Source organism: Clarias gariepinus, chromosome 9 (assembly GCF_024256425.1).
Source record: "Clarias gariepinus isolate MV-2021 ecotype Netherlands chromosome 9, CGAR_prim_01v2, whole genome shotgun sequence".
In the NCBI taxonomy this organism is placed as follows: Eukaryota; Metazoa; Chordata; class Actinopteri; order Siluriformes; family Clariidae; genus Clarias; species Clarias gariepinus.
In genome coordinates this window covers 5,074,715-5,102,705 of record NC_071108.1, presented here as the reverse complement: position 1 = coordinate 5,102,705, position 27,991 = coordinate 5,074,715, and the positions used below count along the sequence as shown (strand labels likewise).

At 38.5% G+C, this 27,991-nt stretch overlaps 1 protein-coding gene across 1 annotated transcript; it reads right to left on the bottom strand.

Moving 5' to 3' along the window:
- Positions 1 to 8: 8 nt before the first annotated feature.
- abcd1 (ATP-binding cassette, sub-family D (ALD), member 1) lies at positions 9 to 27,991 on the bottom strand. Its single transcript, XM_053503879.1, has 10 exons — positions 25,573 to 27,991; positions 23,664 to 23,844; positions 20,644 to 20,786; positions 20,283 to 20,457; positions 16,846 to 16,940; positions 7,301 to 7,446; positions 4,990 to 5,135; positions 4,559 to 4,643; positions 4,112 to 4,237; positions 9 to 2,969 (listed from the first exon to the last, which is right to left on the bottom strand). Exons 1-10 carry the CDS (start codon positions 26,503 to 26,505, stop codon positions 2,657 to 2,659), a joined length of 2,343 nt encoding a protein of 780 aa, XP_053359854.1. The 5' UTR covers positions 26,506 to 27,991; the 3' UTR covers positions 9 to 2,656.

The following is a 27,991-nucleotide window of genomic DNA, read 5'->3' as shown; positions in this document are numbered from 1 at the left end:
AGGGAATGTGGATTTCTAAACAATGTGATTTATTAGATTTTATGGACATAGAAAAATAATCTAAAGTCATGCAGGGAAATGTGCAAATGAAATCATTATCACTGACAGCATTGAGATGTGTATGTTAACGTTTGTAAAAAAATATTAGTTTTGAAAGAGCCAAGTTTAACACAAGCTCTACTTGAAAATATTCATCTGAACCATTAAAATTAAGTAAAAAAAAGCAGTCTGTGCAAAATCTGACTTGTTATTTTAGGGTAAATTAATTTACTATTTAATTAATAATTTAATAAACATACTGGGCACATTTTAACTTTTTTTCAAGCAGCAAGTATTTTTTTTTTTTTGGCCACAAACAAACATCAGTCAACCGATTAAGTAAAAATCATCAAAATATGAGGTTTTGATAAAAAAAAAAAAAAATTAAAAAAAAAATCAAACGTGAAATGGAAAGGACACTTTCATAAACTACAAAAAAAGATAATCTAATTCTCTGTTATTACAAGATCATATTAACCTGCAGTATTTCTGATATATCAGACAGCATAACCGGCTCAAGGTGGCATTTATGCTATTTACTTGAACGTGTGCAAAAACATTAGACTTCAGGTTTTTACAGCGCTATGAATAAACAAGGGCCTTTAAAAAAAAGTTAAAGGTCTAGTAAATCTAACATAGTCCCGAGACTGGTGATAAAAGAGAACTGAAATGCATCTACGGTTATGGATAAATCAATTCGCTACAGACTGCTACAGCAACGATAAAACGAAGGAAAGACAGGAAACTTCCTTACAGGCAGCTCTCGCTGATTGAACTGCAGTTACCCCGGCTGTGAAGGTAACCGTTTTTTTCCCCCTATAGAGTCACCACTCCACACCTTATTGTCGTTCACAAAATCATTCATAGTAGAAGTGGGAAATATGACAACGTAACATCGATCCCACGATATACATGGTATTTGTGCGTTTTTTTTTTTTTTAAAGTATCAGTAGGTTTATAACACTGACTGATTGTTAATCACAAAAACAAGCAGTTAGTTGGACTAATTAGTCCTGAATGAACAGAATAATTTTAGGCTGTAGGATAAACCAGTGTGTGGATGTGCTGTCACAGCGATATTTTCTTAATTTGTTCAAGAAATCCAATCAAAACAGGTTAAATATATAATATGAGATATCATTAAATCACTATAATTGCTAAATAGGTTGAAACATACTTAGTAACAAAAAAAAAAAAACAAGCTTTTTAAAATGAGCTAGTTCTGTCACTAAGTGCATTTTGGAAATGATGTCATGGGTACACAAATTCACAGATTGTCAAACGACTGCGCCAGGATGTTCATTAGATCATCACTTAATTAGTCATTAGTCACATAAGACAATGCAGTGCAGTACACAGGAAACAGAATTGAGCGATTCTTCTCAATGACTCTTCTAGTCCGAGTCATCCGTTCTTTTTCACGCGACTCTTATAGACGTTATGCTGTGCAATAGAACGATTTAAAAGAAAGAACGACTCGGACCAGAAGATATGAGAGGTGAGCGGCTCCTTCTGTTTATCATAATATGTCCTTAGCTGCATTGTAATATTTCCATTACTGGAACCCTAGCCAAAATTTGTGTATGAATTGACGAAATGAATTAAATGACAAAAAAGATTAGTTCATTTTGATGAACGAGATTAAAAGAACTGAGTCACGGAAATGATTTAAACTTCCCATCACTATCACTCTCTATATTTCGACAAGCTATCCATGTCTGGGAGTTTGATATTTAATGGCACTTGCTGGACCAATTAACCATCTGCACCATTTATAGCTCCGCCCATATGTGCCTGTTTGGAGATCATTGTGGTGTTGTGTAAGACATAATAGCAGTTAATGCTCTCCTCCCTAACAGTCACATGTTACATGACTGGGGATGGAAACTACCTAAAATAAAAAAAAAAATTGGCCAACCCTGGTTCATAGTTTCACAAACCACTCTAAGCAAAACCGTAAGGTGGTTATCATTCTGACAAGAGTATAAAATCAAACTTTTGTTAAGTTTTGTACAAAACAAGGCAGGAAAAGAAGCCTACAGCACAGAGTGGTAATCCCTAATGTTATATATATATAAATCAGCATTGTATTATTAAAATGAACAATACAACAAAACATAAGTGCAGTCTCTGGTCTGAGAACAGCCCTTTCCCAAATGCCTCCTTTCTCTTCTTTCTCACACACCCTTTTTCACACACTCATACACACATTCAAGGTGCCAGAGAGTTTGTGCAAATTCTGTAGAGAATTGTAATAACATGGGATTGAACAGCTTTCATCCTCTGCTGCACCTGCAAGAACTGGCACCATCCGCATGGTTTTCCCCTAAAAGCACGCACACACACACACACACACATACATACATACATACAGACACACATGCTGTGGAAAACACAGTTAAGGGAAGCCCCTAAAGACCACATCAGAGCTAATAATTTTGATCCAAGATTCTTTACCCACGTACATGAATCCGCTCATTCGTGCAGACACACACAAACACACACACACAAACACACACACACACACACACACACTCTCACACACAGAAACACACACGCACAGACACGCTCACACAAACAGCTGGCTTAGAAATCATCTCCGTCTCCTGGCATCAAATCACTCCATAAGGCCTCGTCCCTGTTCACCGGGGAGCGCGTGTCTCTCCTCCCTCTCCTCCTGCTGCTTCCTCTCTCTCTCCTCCTCCTCCCCCCGTCGCTCCCCCTCCATCTCCGTGGGGGTCACCAGACTGCTGTTTTCACCCAGAATGCTGCACAGTTCAGACAGACGCTGCTGCATTTTGGGGATCCCTGAGAGCTGTGTCTCCAGCCGCAGCTTCTCGTCCTGCAGCGAGAGCCGAGTGGACGCGTCCAGCTTTTCGAAGCGCCAGCCACCCTCGCCATCAAACTGCAGCAGGTGGGTGTGGTACTTCCTGTGGTCAGAGGAAGGGAAAACCATATGGCATAATTAGCACGGACCATTAATTATAATAATAGAAATAGTATTAATTAGGATATCTAAAATCTCATTAATTTTGTCCTTAAACGCCATCTGTTTCCTGGTGAAGGTGTGGCATGAGTGCCTGTCGGTCCAAGAAAAAAAAAGCCTTGGCCTATTTCTCAGTCAGTACCATTAAACTGTGCCTGTCGGGTATAATGAAATAGAGGTGACCTCTCAGTCATTTAATCAAAAAGATGAAAGAGACGTGGCCTTTGTGCCTTTCAGTCCCACAGAAATAGGCGTGGCCTCCGTGTCTCTCAGTCCAAGTGAAAAAGGCGTGACCACTGTGCCTGTCAGTCTCAGTAAAGACGGCGTGGTCTCTTTGTCTGTCAGTCCCAGTGAAGAAGGCATGACCTCTGTGCCTGTCAGTCCTAGTGAAGAAGGTGTGGCCTCTGTGTCTGTCAGTCCCAGTAAAGAAGGTGTGGCCTCTGTGTCTGTCAGTTCTAGTGAAAAAGGCGTGGCCTCTTTGCCTGACAGTCCCAGTGAAGAAGGCGTGGCCTTATTGCCTGTCAGTCCCAGTAAAGAAGGCATGTCCTCTGTGTCTATCAGTCCCAGTGAAAAAGGCGTGGCCTCGATGCCCATCAGCCATAGCGGAGAAGGCGTGGTCTCTGTGTCTTAGTGAACATGTCTGGCCTGTGTGTCCATTAGTCCTAGTAAAGAGGTGAATGGCATCTATATGTCAGTAAGTCGTAATGAAAGAGGCGTGACCTTCTTTGGGACTGACAGACCCCCCCCGATGTCTTTTAAGCTCTTTTAAATCATACCATTTGAATTTTTTTTAAACAGCTCCAAACCATATTATATTGAATTGTTGGCTGCTTTAAATATATCTTTCATACTTAGATACTTAGGAACATCTGTCAGTTCCCATGTGGTAGAGACAGGCTTTATTAACGAGAATGTTCATCTTATTGCCATAATCATCATCATCATCATCATCATCATCATGCCATTTTCTCTAATTTAGATCAAACAAATCTGCCGAAACCCTATTCCTGTACTCCGGCTGAACTCCTCCGTTCTCCTCCAGCTGTGCAGGAGCGTGCTGCTTAGAAAGAAAAAAGAAAGACCCACCACAGAGATGGACGGTGTGTGATCGAGAGAAGCGCGATCCCGGCATCCTTTGCGGCTTCAAAGATTTTGCCCTCAACGTCGATACTAACGGCGCTGGTGCACTCGTCCAGGAGAGCGTATTTGGGCCTGGAGGAAACGGTCAGAGATCAGTCAACACACAGCACAGGGCAACAGGCAGAGGCGTCAATCACGGTCAACTTCACAAGCATGAAAAGAATAATAATAAAATAAAAAAATAAATAAATCCATCTGCTGCCATGAAAGACTTTTTCTTTATCTTTTGCATTTGTATTTGCTCGGTATGTTGGAAAAGTTTCACAGGATTTTAAGTTGCACTCTGGAGACTATATGTTTCTATATTAAAAAGTAATATTGCTGTTTCCCCAAGAGTGTCAAAAGGGTTTTGGGCGACATTCTGTTGTTTAAATAAAACATTAAATGTCTCACTTGTGGTAGAACATCCTGGCCATGCCCATTCTCTGCTTCTCTCCTCCAGACAGAACATCCTTCCAGTCACTTTCTGCATTCCAACCTGCCAAAACACCATGTATCACATCAGTCTAGGCACAGGGCTTTTATTACTACTAAAGAACTATAAGCAAAAGTGACGTTTATGTTTAAGTACCGACAGCTACCCTGAATCCACTGTACCCTGAAGTTCAGTTAGTGCCTGGGTTTCTTTTCACAAATGGTTTCTGAAAATCTATACCAAAGCATTAAAGTATTTTAAAGCCATTTATCAGTTCCTGTTAAAGCTTAGAAATGCTGAGAGGTGTTGTGTCTCCACAGAACATCCAGGGAAGAAGAAGAAGAAGAAAAAAAAAAAAAGCAAACCGTTAAGCTCAGCAGTGTTTACTGGCGAAGGTGTGTGTGCTCACCTCCCTCTCTCTCGAGAATATAAAGGAGGTTGACGGTGCGCAGGATTCCCTCAAGCTGCTGATCAGTGAAGCCTCGCTCCTGCATCTCCTGATGCGTGTCGGGGTAAATCACCTGATCCCGCAGAGTGCCCACGGACATATATGGCCTGCATGAACACACACACACACACACACACACACACACACAATATAAAGCAGAGAAAGAATGAAATGAAACGTGCATTCCAGTACAAGTCCTTTCAGTGAAAATAAAAGTTGGCCTTTACAAAACAATATAAAAAACATACAAGATCTATAAAATATCCTAACCTGGCAATGACATGTAATGATACAAGTGCACTTGTGCAAAAGGTCAATACCCTGGAAAAGGGTTCACATTTAAGAGCAGGGGAGTAATCTGGACAAGAGTTAAATGTGAGTGCTGGGCAAAGTTTTTGTGATTTATATTTTTTGCATTTACTTTCGCGTCTAATTTACTTCTGGACTGAACTAATAAAAAGGTTAGCATGTTAAAGCAGACACTTGTGTTGAATGCCTAATTCTGGTTGGTCAGAATATGTAAAATTTATTTTCTGCAACTGTTGCACATGGACATGGAAATGTTTTACTGTGACAGAATCATAGACAGAAATGAAAGATTTATACAACAAAAAGAAATATATGGAGTGTTTTTTAATTTTTATAATGATTGAAATAACAAAATAGTATAAATATTAGTGAAATATTATAAAATTTAGTTGTTTTTTAAAGGTTTATTCAAGTCTCTTTTTATATCCTACAGTACAGTGCAAAACATTCTTTATTTCCTTATATTAATTTAAAATAAGTGAAAGTAATAGACACAAATGTTTTACTGTGACAGGTTGCAAAAAGCCTAAAGACACAATTTAAAAATGGTTGTTTATGTAACAACAACCTCAGCAGCGACCTCATTTCCCCTCTTGTTTGTTCCGACCACTCAGAATTCAGCATCAGCAGTATACTAATCACCGGCCTGATCATTTGTCATCATCTGCACTTGTTTCTCACTGGTTCATGTCTTAAGATGTTTTTTTAATGCTTGAATGATTTATAGATCAATGTGTAGCTTACAAAGCAAAGAACATTCCTCTGAAACTGCTCAGGTGTAGGGACTTGACTGAAAATGAGAGACAGAAAAAAGCTATTGCTCAAGGCTACATTAAAATATAAGACAGTCTGGCTCTCTGGAAGCAAAACATGCAGAAGAGAGAGCTGGCTGAAAAACTTTTTTGCACAGTACTGTACAGTACGTATAAAAAAATCACTCGTTCTGATGATTTTAAATATATTAACGGTAAAGGTTCACTGATTATTTTCTGTGGAATTGAACTTAAACCCCTCTCTTTTGCATTGTACTTCCTTCTTCAACAGTCTTCACATGTGTTGAGATCATGTGTTGTTAAGCTATAATGAGCCGAAACATCTCTTGGACTTAATTGATGTTAGGAACAAGTGTGTTGCTGCACGGCAACGATCGGCTGCTGCGGGTGTAATCTCTTTCACTTGTGCAATGAGGCAGTCACGTCAAACAGTCTCTCTGCAGGGCCATCTGGACCCACTGCTCTCAGAACCTGCTCCACTTCATCACCACCTTCATCACTACTAATTAGCTTAGCAGGGCATGAAATGAGAATGAACACAAACACATAGACTTCTATAACTTCTAAACAGTCGGGGGCGGTTTTTAATGGTTAAATTAAGAAAAAGGCAGCACCCTGTGATGTGTGACCAGCCGTTAAGTGTACGATGCTCACCCTGAACGGAGGACGGTTAATGGGAACGTTTAAGCTCAAGAATTTCACACGATTACACTGGTATTAAGGATTAATTAATTAATTGCTAATACAAAATTTTTATACTATTACTATTAGGGATGCACCGAAATTTCGGCCGCCGAAAATTTTCGGCCGAAATAGCATTATCGGTTTCGGCCGAAACGTAAGAAAGAGCCGAAAATAAAAGCCGAAATTGTCGCCATGCCTCTCCCATCCTCCCGTCTCGTTCGCGCTGTCATTACGCATCAAACACGGAGTATGTCGGTGGTTTGGAAGCACTTCAAAGTTTCAGATGAGGACAGCAAAGTTGCAATATGCAACATTTTTTTAATACAAACAAAAAGAAAATATTTTAAACATGTTTTTTAATTAAGCCATTTTCGGTTTCGGTATCGGTTTTCGGCCAAGTGCATCCAAAAATTTCGGTTTCGTTTTCGGCCCAGAATTTTCATTTCGGTGCATCCCTAATTACTATTATTATCGCTATTAACCAAAGTTATTCTAATGAGCTGTACCTCTGTGGGATGTAGAACATGTGCTGTGGCGGAGGTTTGTACAGGACACCGCTGTACACGGGCCACAGGCCGCTCAGAATCCGAAACAGAGAGCTTTTACCGCAGCCGTTCGGGCCGGTGATTAACAGATGCATTCCTTCGTCCACCTTAAACCAGAACAAGAGGAAAAAAGTGTGTAAGATATTGTGCATCATCTGTTACTCAACTGTTAATTATCTGTTAGTCGACTTAAGTGTGTGGCCGTCTGTTTGTGGATCTATTTATAGAACAATATGTTTTTCACACTGTCTGTAATGTACGTATAATTATTATGGATAAATTATTTAACACTTCCAAAAACGTTGCAAGCCATATGCTTACAATAAACAATATAGAATGGTAATTTAAAAACAGACATGAAATGAGTCTTAGCTACTATAATTTTTTTTTGTTCTGAAAAACCATCTGAGACTGTACTCAGTACGTATCTACAGTATGTCACTCATAATTTGCATAAAAAGACAAACACACACTACACACTGTAGGGATGGGAATTACCAGTCACTACTCGATACGATATCATTACGATACCTCGGTGCAGATTCGATCGAAATTGCAATTCTGTAAGTATAACGATTTAAAAAATATCCAGATTTGCTATTACATTTTTGCAGATTTTGTTTTACAATTTTAAGACCTTAAAATAAAAGTTGAGTCGTAACACGTAAGTTTTATACCTTAGTTTTATATTTTAGTTTCAACACGGAATTGAACATCATAATTAAACTTTCCTTATAGCATTAGTTCTCTTACTTAAAAACTAAGCACAGCATTTAAACAACACAAACTAACTTCAAATACAAGAGTTTAAAATAAAACGTTAAAGGAAATTAAACCAAAAGCTAAATTTTTACTTTACATTTTTCATTATTATTTACAAACAAACTTAGCAAATAACTTACTTCTACCACACCGGATGAAAGAGTTTAAAGTGTACCAACTGTAGTAGTATTATGAACAAACTGCAACATTTTACCAACTGAAATGCCTCCGAAGTCTTGGGCGCGCGTTATGAGCCCGCAGGTGAGCGCAGCTTCTAACACGTGTGTTTCGAAACTAATTACATTACTGTATGTGGTGTTTTGAGACTGTTAAGTGTGTGGGTTTGAGATCGGAGACTTTTTAACATAAGTGACTTTTGATAAAAAACTGCAATTTCCGGTCACTAGCTGATTGACTGACACATCTCTAATATGAGAGTAATAAATGATTTAAAAATCGAGGTTTTGGAGTCAGTGTGGCGAGACACGAATCAGCACACACAAGAATCGTGATTGGTAACCGAAGCGCTTTTTCCCTCCCTATCTCTACCGCACTGTTTGTCCAACAATATCTGGACCATATGATAATACCAGTCTATATAGTATCACACCCGTACATCCTTTCTCAAACTGTTGCCACAAAGTTTTAAGTACACAGTTGTACAGGATGTGCTTGTTTGCTTTAGCATTACCATTTCCTTTCCTTAGAAACTAAAGGGTGCAAACCTGTTCCACTGAAAACATCAGGGAATCATTGAGTTCACACGGTGTGCACCCCAGACCTCACCTCATTACAGCTCTTGTGGCTGAATGATCACAACTCTTTACATCTTTGCCCTCAAAATATAGAGTAAAGCCTTATAAGAAAAAAAAAAAGGAAGTTAACTGAAATGGGATGTTCAAGTTGTTCATGTAGGTGTGATTTATTACAAACTTACAGTGTACTTTGGGAGGGGAAAAAACAACAACAACAACAAAAAAATTGGCTTTGATATTTGATAACCTGACGACTGCCAACTTGCATTGTGAGTGAATTTCAGTAAGTGTGTGCATTTTTTCCCCTTACTTTTTCAGCATAGGCATACACGCTAAAATTCTTGCTTGTAGCAATTATGTACAATCTAGACTGAAAACTAGATTGATTTTTTTTAAATATAACTGCTTCATTTTAAAGCAAATACAAATCATACAATCACTTTAATTCCACAAAGACACCTGCGTCCCGTCTTGAAATTATTCCTATTTCTAGGGCGAGCCGACCTGTCTAATTGGTTGACACACACTGGAATCACAAGCCCATTTCAATCAAGTAGAAATTATATAAAAATTGTGCCCCTCCTTTTAATCCCGTGGCAGTGTCACTATCTGTCAGGCTGACACGCCGGTCTGGGAACGGCTGCCACGGTTCGATGCGCTCTTTAATGATATCACTGTCTCTTTTTTTTTTACCCACAAATTTCTCCTCGTGTCTATAAAAAGGGGAGGCGTGGTGCCGTTTAAGGCTGTCTCACAAGGCATTGTGGGAAACAGCTTCGAGTCACGCGGGTGGCAGATGACTGCTGCATGAAAGGCACGGAAGGGTTATTAGCGATGCGATCTCTTTAACGCTTCAGCGGAACAGCGTGTCATCACAGGAAGGCCTGTCTCCGTGAGTCGAGAGGGATGGCGTATTTGGTGTTTGGGAATAATCAACACATTGTTCCTGGCAAACAGGCAACCAGTCAGAAGGAGTGCACGGTCTGCTTCCCAGAAGTTAACAGGAAACATGATTAACCACAAGCGGGGTCTGGTGCAGAATGACTGACGTGATTAAGAAAACATGGAACGTCGATATGAACATACAATTAGATAAAATTATCCTTAACAGACTAAATCTGGAGAATTCTCCCAATTACGTTTTTACAGACATGGGATACAGTCGGAGCTGATTATCGCTTGTGTTTCCACAGATGTTTCACCGCTTCCTCTATAGCGGGGTCAGATGATTATAAATCATAATCGCTTGAAGTACTTTATATTGCGAAGGCTCCTGAATTCTCTTTTTTGATTGGTCAGAAAATTGCTCTGCACTTTTCAAACAATCTAACAGTAGTTGCTGCAGTCGCTGATTATTTTCTAGCTTTCTGGTTTTATTCCTTACTTATGTCATGTGATTAGATCCTTTTAGGGAAATTAATTTCGAGTCTGCTCGAGTGTAAAAAGTGTCACTGCAGTGTGGTGTTGCAGGGAAAAAAGGAATGAGGAAAAAGTCTGATCACATGATAAGCAAGTGGTCATAATACTGTATATACAGTAGTTGATCAATTGGAATGGTTATTACCGTCGCGCTCACCGCCGCGTAAAAACGTCAGCGGCCAAAATAAATCAGTTGCATTTCAAAGTCATTCGTAAAATGGCCGCCAGGTGGCGCAAAGTGACATTTTCGCTCGTTGCCGTAAATACAACAGTGACCGTTATACAGCGTATCTCTGTATCGGTTTATTGTTATTTAAGTTCTGCATTATTTCAGGTACTTTAAACACATTGTTGGGTTGCTCATGTTGGCTCATATGAGATGTAGTTTACAAATGAACACCTGGTTGGGTTATTTTGACCCAACAACTGGTTTATTCATTATTCTTTCCTTTCTCCAAATATCAGCCTGCAGAATGTTTGAAATATTACTGTTTATTGTGTTACAGGTGTAGTTTTAAGAGTTGTTTAGGCAGGAATGCGTGTGTATACAGCTCAAAACCTCCATCAGTTATTAAAGATAGCGGCTATTTAGAAAACATGCCCAGTGATTTCTGAGCTTCAGGAAATCTCCCGGCGCTCTGCGCATAACACCGGGCCAACTCATGTCGGAAAGAATTTATAAACGGTTTCTAAACATGGGCTATTGTTTTTTACTTATAATATTTGTTAATTGAATTTAAATGAGGTTTGGGCTCAGGACTTCAACTCGGCATCGTGATTCTCCTCTTTAATTTACTCCATAGTTTTAATCAGCGCTCAGCCGCATGCAGGGAGTTTTCCAGAGCGACCGGCAGAAGTAGACTAATGATTATTAACACGTCGGGAAAACAGCAAGCAGACTGACTCTGACCATTTAAAAAAAACGTTTGCGTTCATTTTCTGACGCGCTCAAGTTCACCAAAAACAATACAGAACAGCGCAGCTTACAACACTTACAAAATCACAACACTTACAAAATCACAACGTTTTTTCGTTATTGTGAGTGCGCTTAAATAAAAGTTGAGTCTTATAAAGGCATGTAGTCTTATATAGTTTTATTATATAGATTTTGCACATTAATCTGACACAGTTTTTTCAGCCTGTCACGGCGTGCGCCCAAATCAATATCGCTCCTCGCGCACTAGTTAGGCGGCCTCCCCTTCAGACATGCGAAGCAGCGGGACCGCAGAATTACACATGACTGGTGAGCTATCGTTGCTATCGTTGCCCGGGCTTGCACCCTGCGCTATAAAATACTCGGGGTTTGTTGGGCTACAGTGGATTTTAATACGCGCTGTGTATGCAGCGCGCGTGCAACAACGCGGAAGTGCGGCATGCAAGCAGGGCAAATGGAACGCGCCCCATGGACTTCAAAGGAGCGAGAGGTGGGAGGGGGGCGGTACCATCCGCGGAGAGCAGAGTCAGCGCGAGCAGACGGATGGCCATTGCACTCACACTGCGTAGTAAAATCCACTCCTCCCAATCATCACCAGCCGTGCCTTATTCCGTCATGTCATGTGGGCATTATAAGCTTTGTATTGAAAACTTCTAACTAAAAAGTGGCAGCTGGCACGCCTAATAATAGACGCAGGTTATTTTTTTAATAGTCTAAATAAAACCCCTCCGATTTAATTTCCTATAGTCTAAAAAGCGCTCAACCGCACGCATAGTTTTCCCGAGCGCGAGGAATTTTTTTGTGCTAAATAATGTTTATGCAGTATAAGAATTCCTATTAATCCTGGGTTGTTCTTTTAGTGTCACTATAGTGCTTTACAATGCCAGACAACATTCAAATGCAAATTATTCACCCTCCCCAGGTGTGAATCGGCTGTTCTCACCTATACATTCAGAGGAACTGAAATGCACTTCTCCCCACTTTAAAAACCTCTTGAATCTGAAGCTCTTCTGGAGACTTTCAGTGATTTCAATTTGTGTAATTTTAATCTCCTGGATTCTAGATTCTAAAGTTGACATTGTTACCTTTTTTAATCATTGGAATGGAAGAACTTATTTTCCTTATGATAGCATAAATTGCATTGTTTTTAATCAGTCTATACACAATAATATTCTTTGGTATTTTAATTAATTTATTTTTTTTTAAACGGGTATGGGGGCTATCTTGGTTCATTAATCTCCGTGCCTGGTTTAGGTTTAGTATTCAGTGCGCATCTGTTATATTACAACTATCATAACACTCAAATACCTTTTATTGGTGGTTAAGTGACTGATGTGCCTAACATTTTTCAGCTGAGCCTTTGTTTCACTGAAAACGACCGCGACACCCCTCTCTCTCTCTCTCTCACACGCACACACACACAGAGCCGACCAAATCATTAGCACGTCCCTCCCTCAAACAGCACAGACATTTACTTACACCTGAACTGAGTTGTTTGAGTAACCCGTTACAAATCATAACAGTCTACTGCATTTCATTCTTATAATAACGCAAAAACACAAGCGGGGCTGAAAGACCGACATCTGCTGACGCAGTAGAACGTCCTAACACTGTTTTAATGTTATGGTCATTTATTTCAGTTAATAAATCTACTATAAATTTAAAGAACACAAGAAATAAGATGACACAAATCCATACACGCTTTTTTTCTAATTACAAGTGATAAAATCAAAAGGCTCACTGTGTTAACATTTTTTGTGCTTAAATTTTATCCTAATAAGATTTGATTTAATTAGAATTTTAGAACAGTGGCAGCTGGAACACCTAAAACAGATGCAGGATTATTTTTTTAAAATCTAAATAAAAATGCTTTTTTTAAACGTGGGCTATTGTTATTTACATGCAATATTTGTTAATTTAATTTAAATGGGGTTTGGTCTCCGGAATGTTGAGCATCAGGATCCTCTTCTTTACTTTCCTACGTGGAATCAGCGCTTAATCGCACGCATTAAGTTTTGTAAATTCGTTTAATGTTTAATAGTAAATAATGACCCCCGTTGCGCTGTACCACCGCTCGGAAAACCTTATGAAATACAAGTTTAGGACAATTATGATGATCTGCCACGGCGTGCGCGTGCGATGGGTGTACGCCCAAATCTACTATAACTACTCCCTCACTCCGTAGGCTCCCTGAATAGGCAGCAAAGGGACGGGAGCCGCCTATTTGTGCCGGCTGGCGATAATTAACGTTAATATGATCTCGGGCTTGCTCCGCATTATAAAAGCAAGGCGCGGAGGTTTGTCTGAGGTCTGGGAAGTACGTGATGTAATGGAGAATATAAAAAAAAAGCATGTCAGTGGGGAGATGTGACGCGCCCGAGGGGCTTTAAACAAGGACACTAGAATTCCGCCCTTTGATCTCCGCGCTGAGGACAGCGCGAGAAAGAGCTGCGCGAGCTCCCGCGGCACCTTTACTCCCGCACCGTGCCCGCCCTCGCAGCCCCGCTGCCGAAGAGGAAAAGTGTGGTTAGGTTTTTGCGTCAGCGAGAACTCGCGCCGGCCATCGACAGCGGGAGAAGCGCCGTCACGAGGGAGCGTGCAGGAGCGCTGCCTCCGCGTGCTCAGTTCTGCCACTCGCACCAACACTTATCGTCAGCTGTGTGCCTGCATGCCAGTGTGGCACAGCCCCCGGAACTGCACATGCACAACCTTTATCCCTTTCTTTCCATTCTCCCTCCTTCAACACTTTCCTTCCCCATTTTACCTAAATAAATTACCCTTTTCCTGTAAGACCTCGCCTCGTGTCCGTGCTTTATGGTGCCGCCCGTGCAACATGGGTCGAACCCGTTTACAGGTCATAACAGTCTACTGCATTTCATTCTTATAATAACGCACAAACACAAGCGGGGCTGAATGACCAACATCAGCTGACGCAGTAGAATGTCCTGACAATGTTATAATTTTTATGGTCATTTATTTTAGTTAATAAATCTACTATAAATTTAAAGAACACAAGATATAAGACGACACAAAACCCTACACGCGTCTTTTCTAATTACACGTGATAAAATTTAAAGGCTCACTGTGTTAACATTTATTTTGTTTAAATTTGATCCTAATAAGATTTAATTTAATTTAAATTCTACATTTGTATCGTCATTTTAGTTCTGTCATTATAAATTTGTTTAACTACAATGTTTTACTTGATTTTATCCGCTACTACGTGCAGTTCTAAAACTCTGTGTCTCATTAATCCAGCAGAGAATGAACTAAGGCATGAGGCGTCAGCCTGTAGTTATATAGCGCCACTCAACGGTAAAAGCCAGCAAACGCACAAAGCCAAACGGTACCGCCGAGCGCCGCGACGGTAGGACCTACATTCCGATTGATTAACCACTGTAGTTAGATTTCAGTGTTTAGTACTGTAAGGGGTGAGACATGAAGGATTAAGGACTTTTCAATTTGCATGTTCATAGAAACTGTTACTTGATGGGATGATTCTAGTTTTTTTTTCCTGTCTAATAATTTTTGCACTAAACCTACTGAAAAACATTCGACCTAAGTGACTCTGTGTTCAAATTGAAGACAAACAGCATGAGCCTACCCCTAAATAAACTTCCTTAATAGTCCATTAATAGGATGTCATTTATCATTGTTGATTTACTGGCACTGCTCTGTGGGTTATGCTAACAGAGGACTTAAATTAAAGGCTTCACTTTTTTTTTTTTATTGAAAGTGCCCTGAAACGTAGTGTAAAGGTTACGAGCACTATAACGAAATTATACACTTGTATGTTTTTCAGGGTTTTTAATGGCTTTGTATCTCTTTTTTTCATCTCCTTGGATAAATGCATCCACCGCATAAATAAATGTAAATGCAAAATCTGAAATGATCTAGCTGACCATGAAATGAGCAGATGATCTAGCTGACTGCTGATGAGACGCTGTTTTTACAAACTGGTTCGGTTCAGGTTTTGCTCTACGCTGCCACAGTCTAATTAAAAATTTCTCTCTTAAAAAAAAATAAATAAATAAAAAAGCTGATTCAGCTTATTTAGAAATGATTACATTCTCTCTGAAACAGTGAAAAGTTTCCTTAGGAAAAGGTACACAGAGCAAGAGTATGTTAAATAAAAATAAGAAAAAGGCTGGAAATGTCTTAATCTAGTGGAGTGGATCTCAACTTTGGTCCTGGAGGAATCCCTGCCCTGACCCTTCTGCTCAGCTCCCAGCATACCTGATTGAATAAATCAGCTCATTAACATCCTGAACTGAATCAGGTGTGATAGAGCAGAGGAAAAAAAAAAAAACTGTAAAATTGGGCAAGGAGAGGATCTCCTTCAGGACCGAGGGCTAAGAACCACTGATCTCGAGCATGTTAAAGCTGTATACTGAGTTCAAATATATTCTTAAACGAAAGTCCAATAATGCCTTGCGGATGTTATTTAAATGCCATGCCAAGCTAGTACAAACTAGGCCAAACCACAGGAAATAAGCAGAAAAGATAACAGCTCACAAAACCATATATTATAAACTTCCTGCCTCACCATTCAAATACAGTATAGCGTTAACCTACACATTTTAAAAGTTTTGCGAAATGCCTCACTGCCTGGCCAAAAAAATCTATTAATTTAAAAAGTTCCCATTTTACACAAGTCAAATTATTGGGCTGCATCAAGCAAAGAAAACAACCAAAAAAATCATTAATGGAAATCACTTAAACTCTTGGTGAAGTTGAATGGTAAAAAAAACAAAAAAACAACAGAGCTACAATATGTTTAATAGTGAAAGTAAGAACATTTCTATACACGAACACACAATGTGATGAGAACTTACAGGATTGGGACTAAACTGCTGTGTGTTCATTAAAAAAGCAGTTTTTAGTGAGACTCATCCAAGCATAAACATAAGACTTTGGAACAATTGAAAAAAAAAAAAAAAGCGGTCTGATGAGTTCAGACTGACCCCATTTACCTATTTACCACATTATGTGCTGTAAGCTAATCTAAAGGTGACTGAATAAAATCTGTGGCAGGCAGTGTATATTTAATTGTTGTATGCTTAATATGCAGTATGACCCTGAAAGTCTCTAGATTCATTGCAATTATATGAAACCTGATATTTTTCTTTTAATTTCAGGCCTAAGATAGCTTCAAAACTCAACCTAGAACAGGGATCTAGGGTCCTGGGGGCCAGTGTCCAGCACAGTTTGTAATTCACCAACACCAAAAAACACCCATTGAACCCATAGTCATTAACAAATGAGTTTAATCAGCTGTGTTTAAGGAAAAGAATCAATAAACTGTGCGGGACTGGAGTTGAAGATAGAGTTCATCTCAAGTCAACCAGGACGAAATCATCTCTGTGTCTAAAACACTCTGGATACGTGTTACATGATACTTGTTCATAATACACGTTAAATAAAGTGCCACGGAGTCAGACAGCCACTCAATTTGTTATAATTTACACTTCCTACAGATCCAGACTTTTGCGCCATGATAGAGAAATCAGTGGTGCTATAATTTCATGCATTTGATATTGTGACTACATCCATAAAATCAGCCCTGGTTCTAGTACAGTATGGTTTGTAAAAACATTATTTTCAAGCGCTGAGGAGTACTCAGGTGCATACGGTACCTTGATGTTGAGGCTTGATGCTACCACATCGCCTGTGGGTGTTATAATTGGCAGGTTCTCGCACCTGATGCCTTGTTCCACATCAATCACTTGACCTGCATGCATAACCACACGCGCACACACACAAACACTTAAAGGAAAGCCAAGAATCTGTCAAAAAAATGAAAAAATCTTAAAGGTACATGGGGGATAAATGGCGTCCTGCCAAAGAGCTATAAAGTTGTACACACAGGCAAAGATTGACAAGGTTTATTACTGATTAGATATTTGTTCCAGCTTTAGACAAAACAACTGATAAACAAGTGCACTTAATGTTATAAAGCACTTTTTCTAAAGAGCATATCCAATCTTAATTGGTGCTGGTCCACACCCTTTCTGCAAAATGAGATAAGTGCATGTTATGGGAAAGATCATGGGTATATGTTTGCATATCCCTGTGCAAAGACAGTATATAAAAAAGTATCATTGATTTACTCATATAACTTATAGTTTAATTCCAGGCAAAATAATTGTGTCTTTGATGCTTAGAATGGATAATGCTTTAGTTTAAGAAGTCAAAACTCTGCGACCTTCTCTTCTCTCCTCGATGTAAGATAAAGCATAATTAACACGCCTGTATCTAATGGAGAGAGTGCTGAGAAAAGCTATTGTTAGTGTGTAAGATTCGAAGAACCCATTAATCCCAGAGGAAAACTGCTTGAGTTTAGTTTGACGCTTTAGTTTGTGTTCATCAGTTAAGAGTCATAAGCTGTATACAACAAACATCAGATACCTTTTCAAATAAAAGCAATTGTTTATCTACAAGGTCTGTTAATTCATAGAAATAATTTATATTTCATGTTAGACTTTTTATTTATTTTTTTAAATAAAAATTCACCACTAGTACCAGGGAAATTACTGAAATTCTTTCAAGTAAGCAAAGTAAAATAAAAAAGGATAAATGTTTAACTTAGCTTCTAATCTGTGAAAACATTCTAATGGTTAAACAGTAAACAAAAACAATTAGTGGAAATTAAGTGCATATTTTTAATTAGCCAACAAAAATTTAACAAAAAAATTAATCAGTAATGTATCTTGTATGTACAGTACTAGTCAAAAGTCTGGACACACCATCCAATTAAATGTTGATTTTTTGAAGTGATTTATTTTTTTACATTCTAGAACAATACTGGAGACCTCAGAAATACGAAATAACACAAATGACATTAGGTTATTAAGCAAGAACAACAACAACAAAAGTCAGTTATTTTAAGAAATAAATGTCAGCTGTTCTTGAACAATTCTTGTGAGAACAGTATTGTCGAGTGCTTTTGCAAAAACCCATCAAGCACCATGATAACACTGGCCATTAAAAAAAAAACAGTTACCAGCCTCAGAAATCACCAATTATCAACCCGCACCTCAGATTAGAGCTATTATAAAGCCTGTACAGAGCGAAAGTGGCAGACACGTCTTAATATCAACTGTTCAAAGGAGATTATTGCATATTTTCAACTCCTGCAGCATTGTTTTACAAAATCAGAAACCATGAAAGTTTGAAGTTGTGTCCAAACATTTGACTGGTAGTGTAATTTATCGTAGTAACACAGACACTACATCAATATCTATGCACTACATACATACAATACCAGATGTACTATGTGTTTTGTCCTGTATATCCTAGCTTTTTCTAGTGCTGCTTTGTTATCGTGCTTTGTACTTCCCCAGGGAAATAAGTATTAACTTTAAGCTAACTCTTGCACAATCCTTCAAATTGTAATATGTATGCTGAAGATTGTGCCTGGTCCCTTAGAAAGAAAACAAATAAAAAACTTATTTTTTCCTCTGCTCTTAATTTAATGATCTTGATCATTTTTTTTCATTGTGCAAATACATAATTATTGAGAAGAGTAGTTATTCGGCATGTAAAAACTTATTGAGCGAAACGAGAGTTTTCTTTCTAACTGAACTGTTTTTTTATAAAGTAGTTATTATATATGTTATATATATATTTAATTCATTGATTTTCTATAGTGCTTATCCTGTACAGGGTCATGGAAAGCCTGTAAAGCGTATCCCTGGAGACTTTAGGCACAAGGTGACACGCCTGCACGCACACACACACACACACACACACACACACACACACACACACACACACACACACACACACACCACAATTCGCCTAATCTGCATATCCTTGGACTGTGGGAGAAAACTGGAAGACACCCACCAAGCACAGGGAGAACATGCAAACTCTATGCACATCAACCTTGAGGTGGGAATTGAACCTGGAGCCTGGAGATGCGGGGACACAGTGCTAACCAATATGTTATTGTGCCACCTATAATTTAGTAACCTTTTAGGTGATGAAAAATCAATGTATTTATTTTGTGCCTGTGTTACATTCCATGTATGGTCCAGAAGCATCAGGTGAAAAGTGCTGCTTTACTACACCATGGTTTAAAACAGAGCCAGGGTTACTGTGCCAGAGCTCCCTTTAACTGCATTATAAATTAGCTCCTTGACATGGATTTATTGGAGACATGGAGCATTTTTTGGAGCCACAGAGCATTCTAAAGTGGAATTTTCCACTTACGAAACAATATATACTTCTGAGTTGACTTTAGTTCTAAAAATAATACATTTCCGCCAGTGGAACAAAATGAAAACATTCATAGAACTCCTGGCTAAACTTCACAGAAACCTCGGGCACAAGGTGGGTTTTACCCTGCACACGATGCCAATCCATCGCAGGGCACATACACAATGCCAATCCATTGCAGGGCACACACTTGGTACAGGCAGTTTGGGAACACCAAAAAACCTAATCTACATGTCTTTGGACTGTGAGAGGAAACTGGAGTACCCGCAAGGAATTGCAGCAAAAATCTAACCCTCAACCCTGGAGGTTCAAGGCCATGTTATGTTTAACATTTGCACAAAATATATTTCTAAACATAGAATTAGTGTTGAGATGTCAAATTTACAGACTGGTACATGTCAATTACTTTGTGTCTCATCCATTCTTGAATCTCTTTGGATTGTGTTGCCCTTTTTTTTTTCCCTCTTTTAGTGTGCTTTACTTTGTCAGACAGACACGGTGTTCTACTTTCTTGATTCAACAGTTCTGGGAGTAATCGGACCTGGGTGTGGCAAGTAACATTTAACTCAGCTCTTCAAAAATCGCAAGTCATTCATGATTTAGCATGCATTATGGATCAGCTTTTTTACCCTTGGTAATTAAAAATTAATTTTTTTTGGTATATTCGTCACACTTTAAAACAAATTTAATTGTACGCAAAAATAATCCGAGTTATCTGATGCTTTGAGACCACACTCTCACTTTTTTACAGCACTGTATGATTCTCTTGAACCCTCTTTTTTTCTCTGCAAGCTGAATGCTGAATAGAATTAAATGATGTTGAATTATTCAACAAAGAAAAAAAAAAACTTACCTCTAATGTGTAAGGGCCCCTCTAATCTCATACCGTGTTTCACCTCACGTGACCCACCACGGTTCTCTGTGCCCTGAGGGTCCTCGACTGATCGGCGAAACACACCAACACGCACCTCCTCAAACACATCAAACATCTCATAAACACGTGCTGTGTAGCCTGCCAGCTCAGTCACCTTAAACAAGAAAAACAAAACAAAAACAAAAACATAGGACATAAATTACAATTATTCAAATTCTTACATAGTAATACCATACAAAATATATTAATTGTATAAATGTTATTAAATCTCTGTTAATCTGTTCTGGTAACAGCCCACAACATACCACAGGTTTTTTGGGGATAGGACTGATCATCTCACCTCCTTGTAGGAGCTCATGATCCGCTCCACGGCATCGGCTCCCGCGTTTAAAAGATTCCTGGCTGTGGTAAAGGCCTCTGTTCGCTCGCTCACCATCTCTTCTTCGCTCATCACCATCACTGCCTGCTTCACGTCCGCGGAATCTAAAAATAATATATATTTAAAAAATAAAATAAATAAAAACACTGACACTTAAAAACGAGTGAAAGAGAAACAACTGTGCATATCACACTGGGATGCCTATTATTAGTTACAAATGAAATGTTCCTTAGAAAAGTTAACACATCAGCATGCTAGAAATATCACATGCAAGGCTTCTGTGCCTTTGTTATCTATTTAACACAGTCAAAGGCAGGCTAGCAGCTGGCATGTAAAAATAATATATATATAAAAATCAAAAAAGATCCGCACTCTAACTGTAGATTTTTTTTGTAATTAACTTTTAGAAAAGACAAAATACACCATTTTTAGACTTAATCTTCTCGCTTTTCAATACACTTTGTCAGTCTGTCAACAAGCTTTCGTATTCCCCCCATTAAAAATATTTTACGTTGAGCTGCCAGCCACGAATGCATGGCTGTCTCCACTTCTTCATTAGAAGTTAATGTTCATCCTCGTAGGGCTGCTTTCAGGGGACCGAACACGTGAAAGTCTGACAGAAGATCAGGACTATAGGAATGATGCTTTAACACTTCTGTTTATGCTTTTCCGTGGTTGTTTCAGCACCAGATACACCATCAAACCACAAAAAAAATAAAATAATAAAAAAAATAATCACTGCACGCTGCTGTTCTGTCATGCAAATCGGAAGAACACGTTGTTGTTAACACGTCACAGCAGTGACCGCAGAGACAGTAGCCTTGAATGGAAAGTACTGATAAGACAGAAGTTTTAATATAACTGGAGTGCGGTTAATTTTTGACTCACCCTTATACATCTCATAGTGTTATAATCTTTTTATAACCACAGCACTCTGCCACTGTATAAATTTTCAAATATCTATTTCAAATCTGATTCAAAACATAACGTTAAAACATAAATAAGAAATGAAATGAATGACAGGATTTAAGCATTAAAATGAAAACCTGCTATTTAAATTATAGCTGGAAAATACTGTCCAAGATGCTGAAACAGATGATTAATCAACAAATTTTGAGCAATCCAAGTCGAGAAATTTAACAGCACTGTGGCATGAACCATGAGACTTTGGTTAATTAGTTGTCCTTTTGTTTAGATAACATTTAGAGCTAAATGAGGGTTTGTCACCACCTGCTGGAACCATGCTACATGTTAGAAAATATTAATCCTTTGATCTCTTTAAAAGATCAATATGCATGTTAGGGCACCTAAAATGTTAGGCTACTAAAATACTTTGATAAATTGATTTTTAAATAAGTAATATACCAAACAGCATGACACACAGATCTGAGTGCCAATATTAGCCCGAAGCAGATCTTTTTTTTTTTTGTCGTAATTGCATGGTCTGGTGTGTGTTATTCCGGTTATACCCCAACAATTTTCCAACGACTACTGTGTTAAATTTATTTATGAGCAACATTTCAGTGGTTTATAGTCAGATTTAATTTTGTGGAACAGTCAACACGAGTTAGTTCCTGTCCCTTATTTACACTACAGGCAAAACAAACAGTCATTGCCTCTCCAATCTTTACTTATATTTTTCTCTTTTGCTTTCTAAAAAAAAAAAGGAGAAAAAATGGAATGTATCATCTGTCTTGAGGACTTCGTTGAGCTGGGAAACTTTATAAAGCAATGTCGAGACTGTTTCAAATTGCTCCATAAATGTTTAATAAACATCTCCTAGAAATAAATAATAATAATAATAATAATAAAAATGTCTCCAGATCGAGGATTTTCTGTCTTCTTTTATAAAATGTTTTTTTGATCTATGATTTAGTTCAACATTATACTGCGGCCATACAAGTTCCTGTAAATGAGTGGCTACTATAGGAACGATAATATATCAGAAGCAAGTGAACCTGTAGTTCTTGAGGCAGATGAAAGTACTATCTGAACTATGCTGTTAAAAAAAAAAACAACACACTCCTTTTGACCAATTGGAATTGAGAATTCAGTCACACTGAGGAACAATATCAAAGTCTTAATTCAAATTAAGAAAGAAAAATGAGTTGGGGTATAAGCGAGAACTAATAAAAATTACAGGCCTCTCTCATCTTTTTAAGTGGGAGAACTTGCACAATAGGTGGCTGACTAAATACTTTTTTGCCCACTGTATCTCCCATAGGTCACAATCATTTGCTAACCTATTAGATGTATCTGTTTTAACTATAAAATAAAATACATCATAACATAATTACTACAAAGAGGCTGTACATCTGGGTAATTATTACAGTATGTCTTGATGCATCTCTTCAGGTTTGTGGTCAATATGAAGAAAATGGGACCTAATAGCATCTCTTCTCTTCTCTTTCGCCTGAGTAATACTGCTGTGATGACGAAGATTTAAAGACTGAGCTTGTAACATCCTGTCACTGCGCGTGCAAACTACTCCTGATAAGCCGTGCACCGTGACCCGGGAAACACTGCTGCTCGTGTCATAATGAATGAACACTGTATCGTAGCGGATTGTTATGAAAATTATATGTTGATTAAAAATTATATGTTTTTATTTTTTTAAACCCTCATTTTAGTCTCGTCTTTTCGCTGTTCATTAATATCCCTAATGTCTCCTAATTTTCTCGCCTTAGGAAAAAGTTGATGATCAATGTATTTTTTTGTCATTATTTTCGATGACGAAATTGGACAAACGTCGCTGTTGCAGGTTCTGTGTTGTTTTATCAAATCATAACCAGTTTTCTTGTTTAAAATCTTACCTACAACCACCACCAGCAGCAGAATCATCTTAACTTTTGCTGATTCTTAACTTTGATTATGATTTCAGGTTAAAACAAACTAACTGAGCAAACAGTAACCTCCAAAAATAAACTGTTTATATCTGGGGCTTAGACCTATACCGTCACAGAAAAGTGTGTAAGTCGTACCACGTGTGGAGTACCCCACGGCGGTGATGATGGGCACGGCCACCATGACGAGTCCTGAGGCGCTCCATAGGTACTTCATGAGGAACTGTTCGAGCATGACGTACCATAGCCGCTTGAAGAGGATCAGGTTGATTTGCGAACGCAGCGCCTCATAGCTCCGCTGCAGCTGCGACATCTCCACCTACGCAAGGCACAAAGGCAGAAGTGTGCGCATACCCGGAGGCACACGTACACACACACAAACAAGCGACAGGTGAGCATTATGAGGAACTAAGAGGACTTTGAAATTAACTTAATCTTAGCAGCAAAAAATATCACATATATACTGTCCCTTTACAAAATCAATCACAGGTCACTAAGTTGGTCTTGTGAAATGAAAGCCTTCAGGTTTAGTCTGTGTGCCAAAAGGCCACTCACCACTCTCTGCGTGTGTGTTTTTGTGTGTAAAGGGGCAGAACAACCTGATACAGAAATCTGTTCCAGGATTTGCACCAATTCCAGGATTTGCTCTAATCTTTTTGTAATTTGTTTCAAACTACATGATGTCTCTTTGCTTTAAAAACAGTACTGTGCAAGAACACAACATCTATTTACATAGACCCTGTTGTGCACTTTTAAAGTGCTTAAAGCACCAAAATGACTGAGCATGTGTGTGAGGCTGGGTCTATACAGTAACATGATATATAAAAAAAGAATATACCACTCAAGGGTGTTGTGTTAAAGGAAAATGATAAATAGTGGAGTTGCATAACTGCAACTGGTATATTCTTTCTTTGATTATTAGGGTGTAGTTAGTTTCCCTATAAAAAATACAAGCGTGAGTCAAAAATCATCCGGACTCTGGCCATAGTATTTATTTTAATTAATTTTTTAGAATAGACAAATAAATAATTTTGACAAAATTTCCAATTTATATATCTGTCATATATATATATATATATACACCCTTATTAAAAAATGTTTTTTAGGCTGAGCAGTGAACTACGAATGCATTGATGTCTTCACTTTATCGGAAGTTAATCTTCATTTTCATCAGGGCTGCTTTCAGGGGACTAAACAGGTGAAAGTCCGATAGATTGAGATCAAGACTATAGGGGGGATGCTTTAACACCTCAAAAAACGGCGTTGTGTGTGAAGAGTGTTGATTATACGAATGGGAATCACCTGGGAACAGCCGATCTGATTATATCACAATACCTACTGTAAGCTGAAATTTAATCTATATTGTGATTCTATAAGCATAATTTTATAATTATCCCAATTTTTTTTTGGGTTTTGTTACAATTCTGAACAAACTTAGCAAATAATTTGTTTCTACCACACAGGATATTGTGCTGTCTGCCAATGTGTAGATAGTTAATGCCACCTGTAGCATAAAAAAAAAAATGCAACATTTTACCACCTCAGCTGCAAGCATAACCACACCACAGCAATACTCCAACGTATACATTTTCAAACATCTTTGTTGAATCTAATCCAAAACATCATGTCATGCTTGTTTTGGCTGATGTTGAATGTTAAGTGTAATATTTATGAAGGAGTCTCCAGTGTCAAAGTACTTTGTAACAATCAATGGAAAACATTTGCATCATGAATAATTCTTTTGTGCTTTGTGGCTTCTTAGGAACATGACAAGGGAACATGCTGTAATATAGCTGTTACAACTGGTAATAAGAATTGAAGAATAAAACAATAAAATTAAAAATTAATGTTTAATTGATAAAATTAATAATTGTCTGCAATACGGCTGCAACTAACAAGACTCGATTGAATGAAACGATTAATTAATTGATCAGATTGCATTAAAATGCTGATTTTACTACAGATTTTATTCCACATCGTCAATTGATCATTGCGCCCCTAGTATGAAAATTAATCTGTGGGATTAAACCCTCTGTAATGAGAATACCTTGTGACCCCCGTAGAAGGCGATCTCCTCCGAGTTGGCAATGATGCGCGAGTGCATGTACCTCAGGTCCCCTTTCCTCTTGGCCTCCTCTGCGACCAGCTTGCCGAAGCGCGGCGAAAACGCCCGCAGGATTTTGGCGGTGAGCGCCACCACGATGCCGGCGATCACCGAAGGCCAAGTCGTGTTGGCGCCTTTAGACTGTCCCGTTTTGATCAGCGTGTAGCAGGTCATCACTACGTCCAGGCAGGGCTTCGTCAGGTTGGAGTACAAATGAGCAACAGAGCCGGCAAACATCACCATGTCCTCTGTCAGTGACTGGTCCGGGTTGGCCAGCCTGCCATCCATGTTGCTGACACGGTAATAGGTCTGGTTGCTGAAGTAGAGCTCGTAGGCATGGTTCACCAGCCTGGTGCGAAACGCCAGAGTTAGCTGTCCTTCCAGATAACGGATAGTGCTGTTTACAAACGTTGCAGGGATAGCGATCAAGAGCCATTTCGTTAACTCCCACACGAACGCCTGGGGGTCTTTCTTCACGATGGTTTTCACGATTTTACCGTCCAAGTTGGCGACGTAAATAGACAGGAATGTGCGCGAGATGAGAGCGATCGAGTGGAAGCCCAGCAGACCCAGCTCTTTGCAGAAAAGCCGAGGGAAAAGGATGCTCAGGAGCCGCTTCAAGCGCAAAAGGAATTCTCGGTTTACAGCCGGAGAGTTTCTCTTCCTCTTTTGCCTCTCCGTGACCTCCAGCGGCTCCCCGTTCTTCTGATGTGCGTTCAGTCTCCCATTCCGAGGATCGGTCCGTCCTTTAAGTCTTTCAGAAATGTACGGGTAGAGTCTTTTTACTCCGTATGCAGCAACGAGGAGTAAAACCGCTTTCTTGGCTGCTGAAGACCTCTTCAGCTGTGAGGGAAGTTTGGAATATACTACAGGCATTTTTGGGACCTTTTTTTTTTTTTGTTTAAGTGTAAAGCAGAGCTTGCTGAGACACTAGACAAACAGAGCTAGTGCTGTTTCGCACATATTAATGAGAAAAACTGTTAACTGTGTAAGAATAAAGGTTGTGAACTGTGTCTACTTTGCCTGAGTTGAGGCGTCTCGTTAGATTTCAGCAAACTAGTAGATAACTGTAAAACTTTTTACACATTCAAGTTTGTAGTCAGTACTGCAAACTAGTACTTTTCTTTTTTTTTATGTTCAAGAAGAATATTTCATTCAGAGAAACACAAGTGTATAGTGTTACCTAATAACCTAGTTATCTTTATCTATCTTAGTTATATAACTTAGTTACCAAGTTAACAGGGACTGGTTTCCAGAACGTTTATGGTTCTGAGGGGAGATTAGTCTCAGATCAAACCTTTTTTGGTATTTTAAAGTTCGCACAGTTTAAAAATCTCCTATTTGAGCGTGCTCTAACCAAAATACAACGTTCCCACAACGATATAAATAACTAAAGGGGAAAAGATTATGAAATATTTTATCCTGTAGGTATTCTTTCTGCTGAGGTATTTAAGTGAGGGACTTCACAAAGCATTGAAAAGAAAATATTTTCAGAAACAAAAAAAAAACAAAAAAACTCAACTAGTTCCCAAAGTTTGGCTAGGAAATAATAATTAGCTAGGAAATTAATAACCAAATACAATAGCCTTTAGGAATTATTCCACCTGAGGTATTTTAAAATGGTAAAAAAAAAAAAAAAAAAAAGCTAGTTTACCAGACTAGTTAGCAAAGATTAGCTAGGAATTATTAACAGGACCTAAAAAAAGTAAACTGAGAATAAGAATAAGTAATTCACTTAGCAAATGATTAAAGCTAACATTTCTCAAAAAAATGCGGTGTATTTATGCAACGTGTAGATATTAATTTAAAAATAAAACCAACAATAAATTTAAAATAAGCTAGCAGCAATGCTAATGTACGTGCGGTTTTTTTTAATTAGCTCGTTGCTATGGAAATCACTTTCTCGTTCTTAGCTCAAGTTCCGCATAGTCTAACGTAGCTGCTTTAAACACAGCTAAAACAATGTATAATTCAAACAACTATATTAACTTTGATAACTAAAGGAAGCGTTTGCAATTTATGGTGTTTAATAATTCCTGTTATAACGTTATATACTCACATTTCACTCACAAGTTCAAGGCTGCTAGCTCTTAATCTCTCATTGCATTAAGGAAGTGTGGATGCTAACTGAAGCCGTTAGCTAGCTGCAAGAACTCTGCGACTTTATCTTCCTGTTTTTACAATTCACAAAGCCATAAAAATATCTTTGATCATCATACTCATAGGTGATCTGTCCTCTTCCGATTTCTAGTCATAATAACCGCTCATAACCTCGCCAAGGCAAGCCTTTCTTCATGGTCCAGAAGTTGTATCGACTGTAGAGGCTGAATCCCAAATTAATCCTCCCTCCCTACTTTAAGTG

What these genes read in the sequence shown, in the direction of transcription:
- abcd1 (XM_053503879.1), bottom strand. Translation starts at nt 26,505, where the DNA reads ATGCCTGTAGTATATTCCAAACTTCCCTCACAGCTGAAGAGGTCTTCA. An exon ending in CGTGGGGTACTCCACACGTG is followed by an intron (nt 20,787 to 23,663) that starts GTACGACTTACA and finishes TATTATTTTTAG; the next exon opens with ATTCCGCGGACGTGAAGCAG. An exon ending in TCATGAGCTCCTACAAGGAG is followed by an intron (nt 20,458 to 20,643) that starts GTGAGATGATCA and finishes TTCTTGTTTAAG; the next exon opens with GTGACTGAGCTGGCAGGCTA.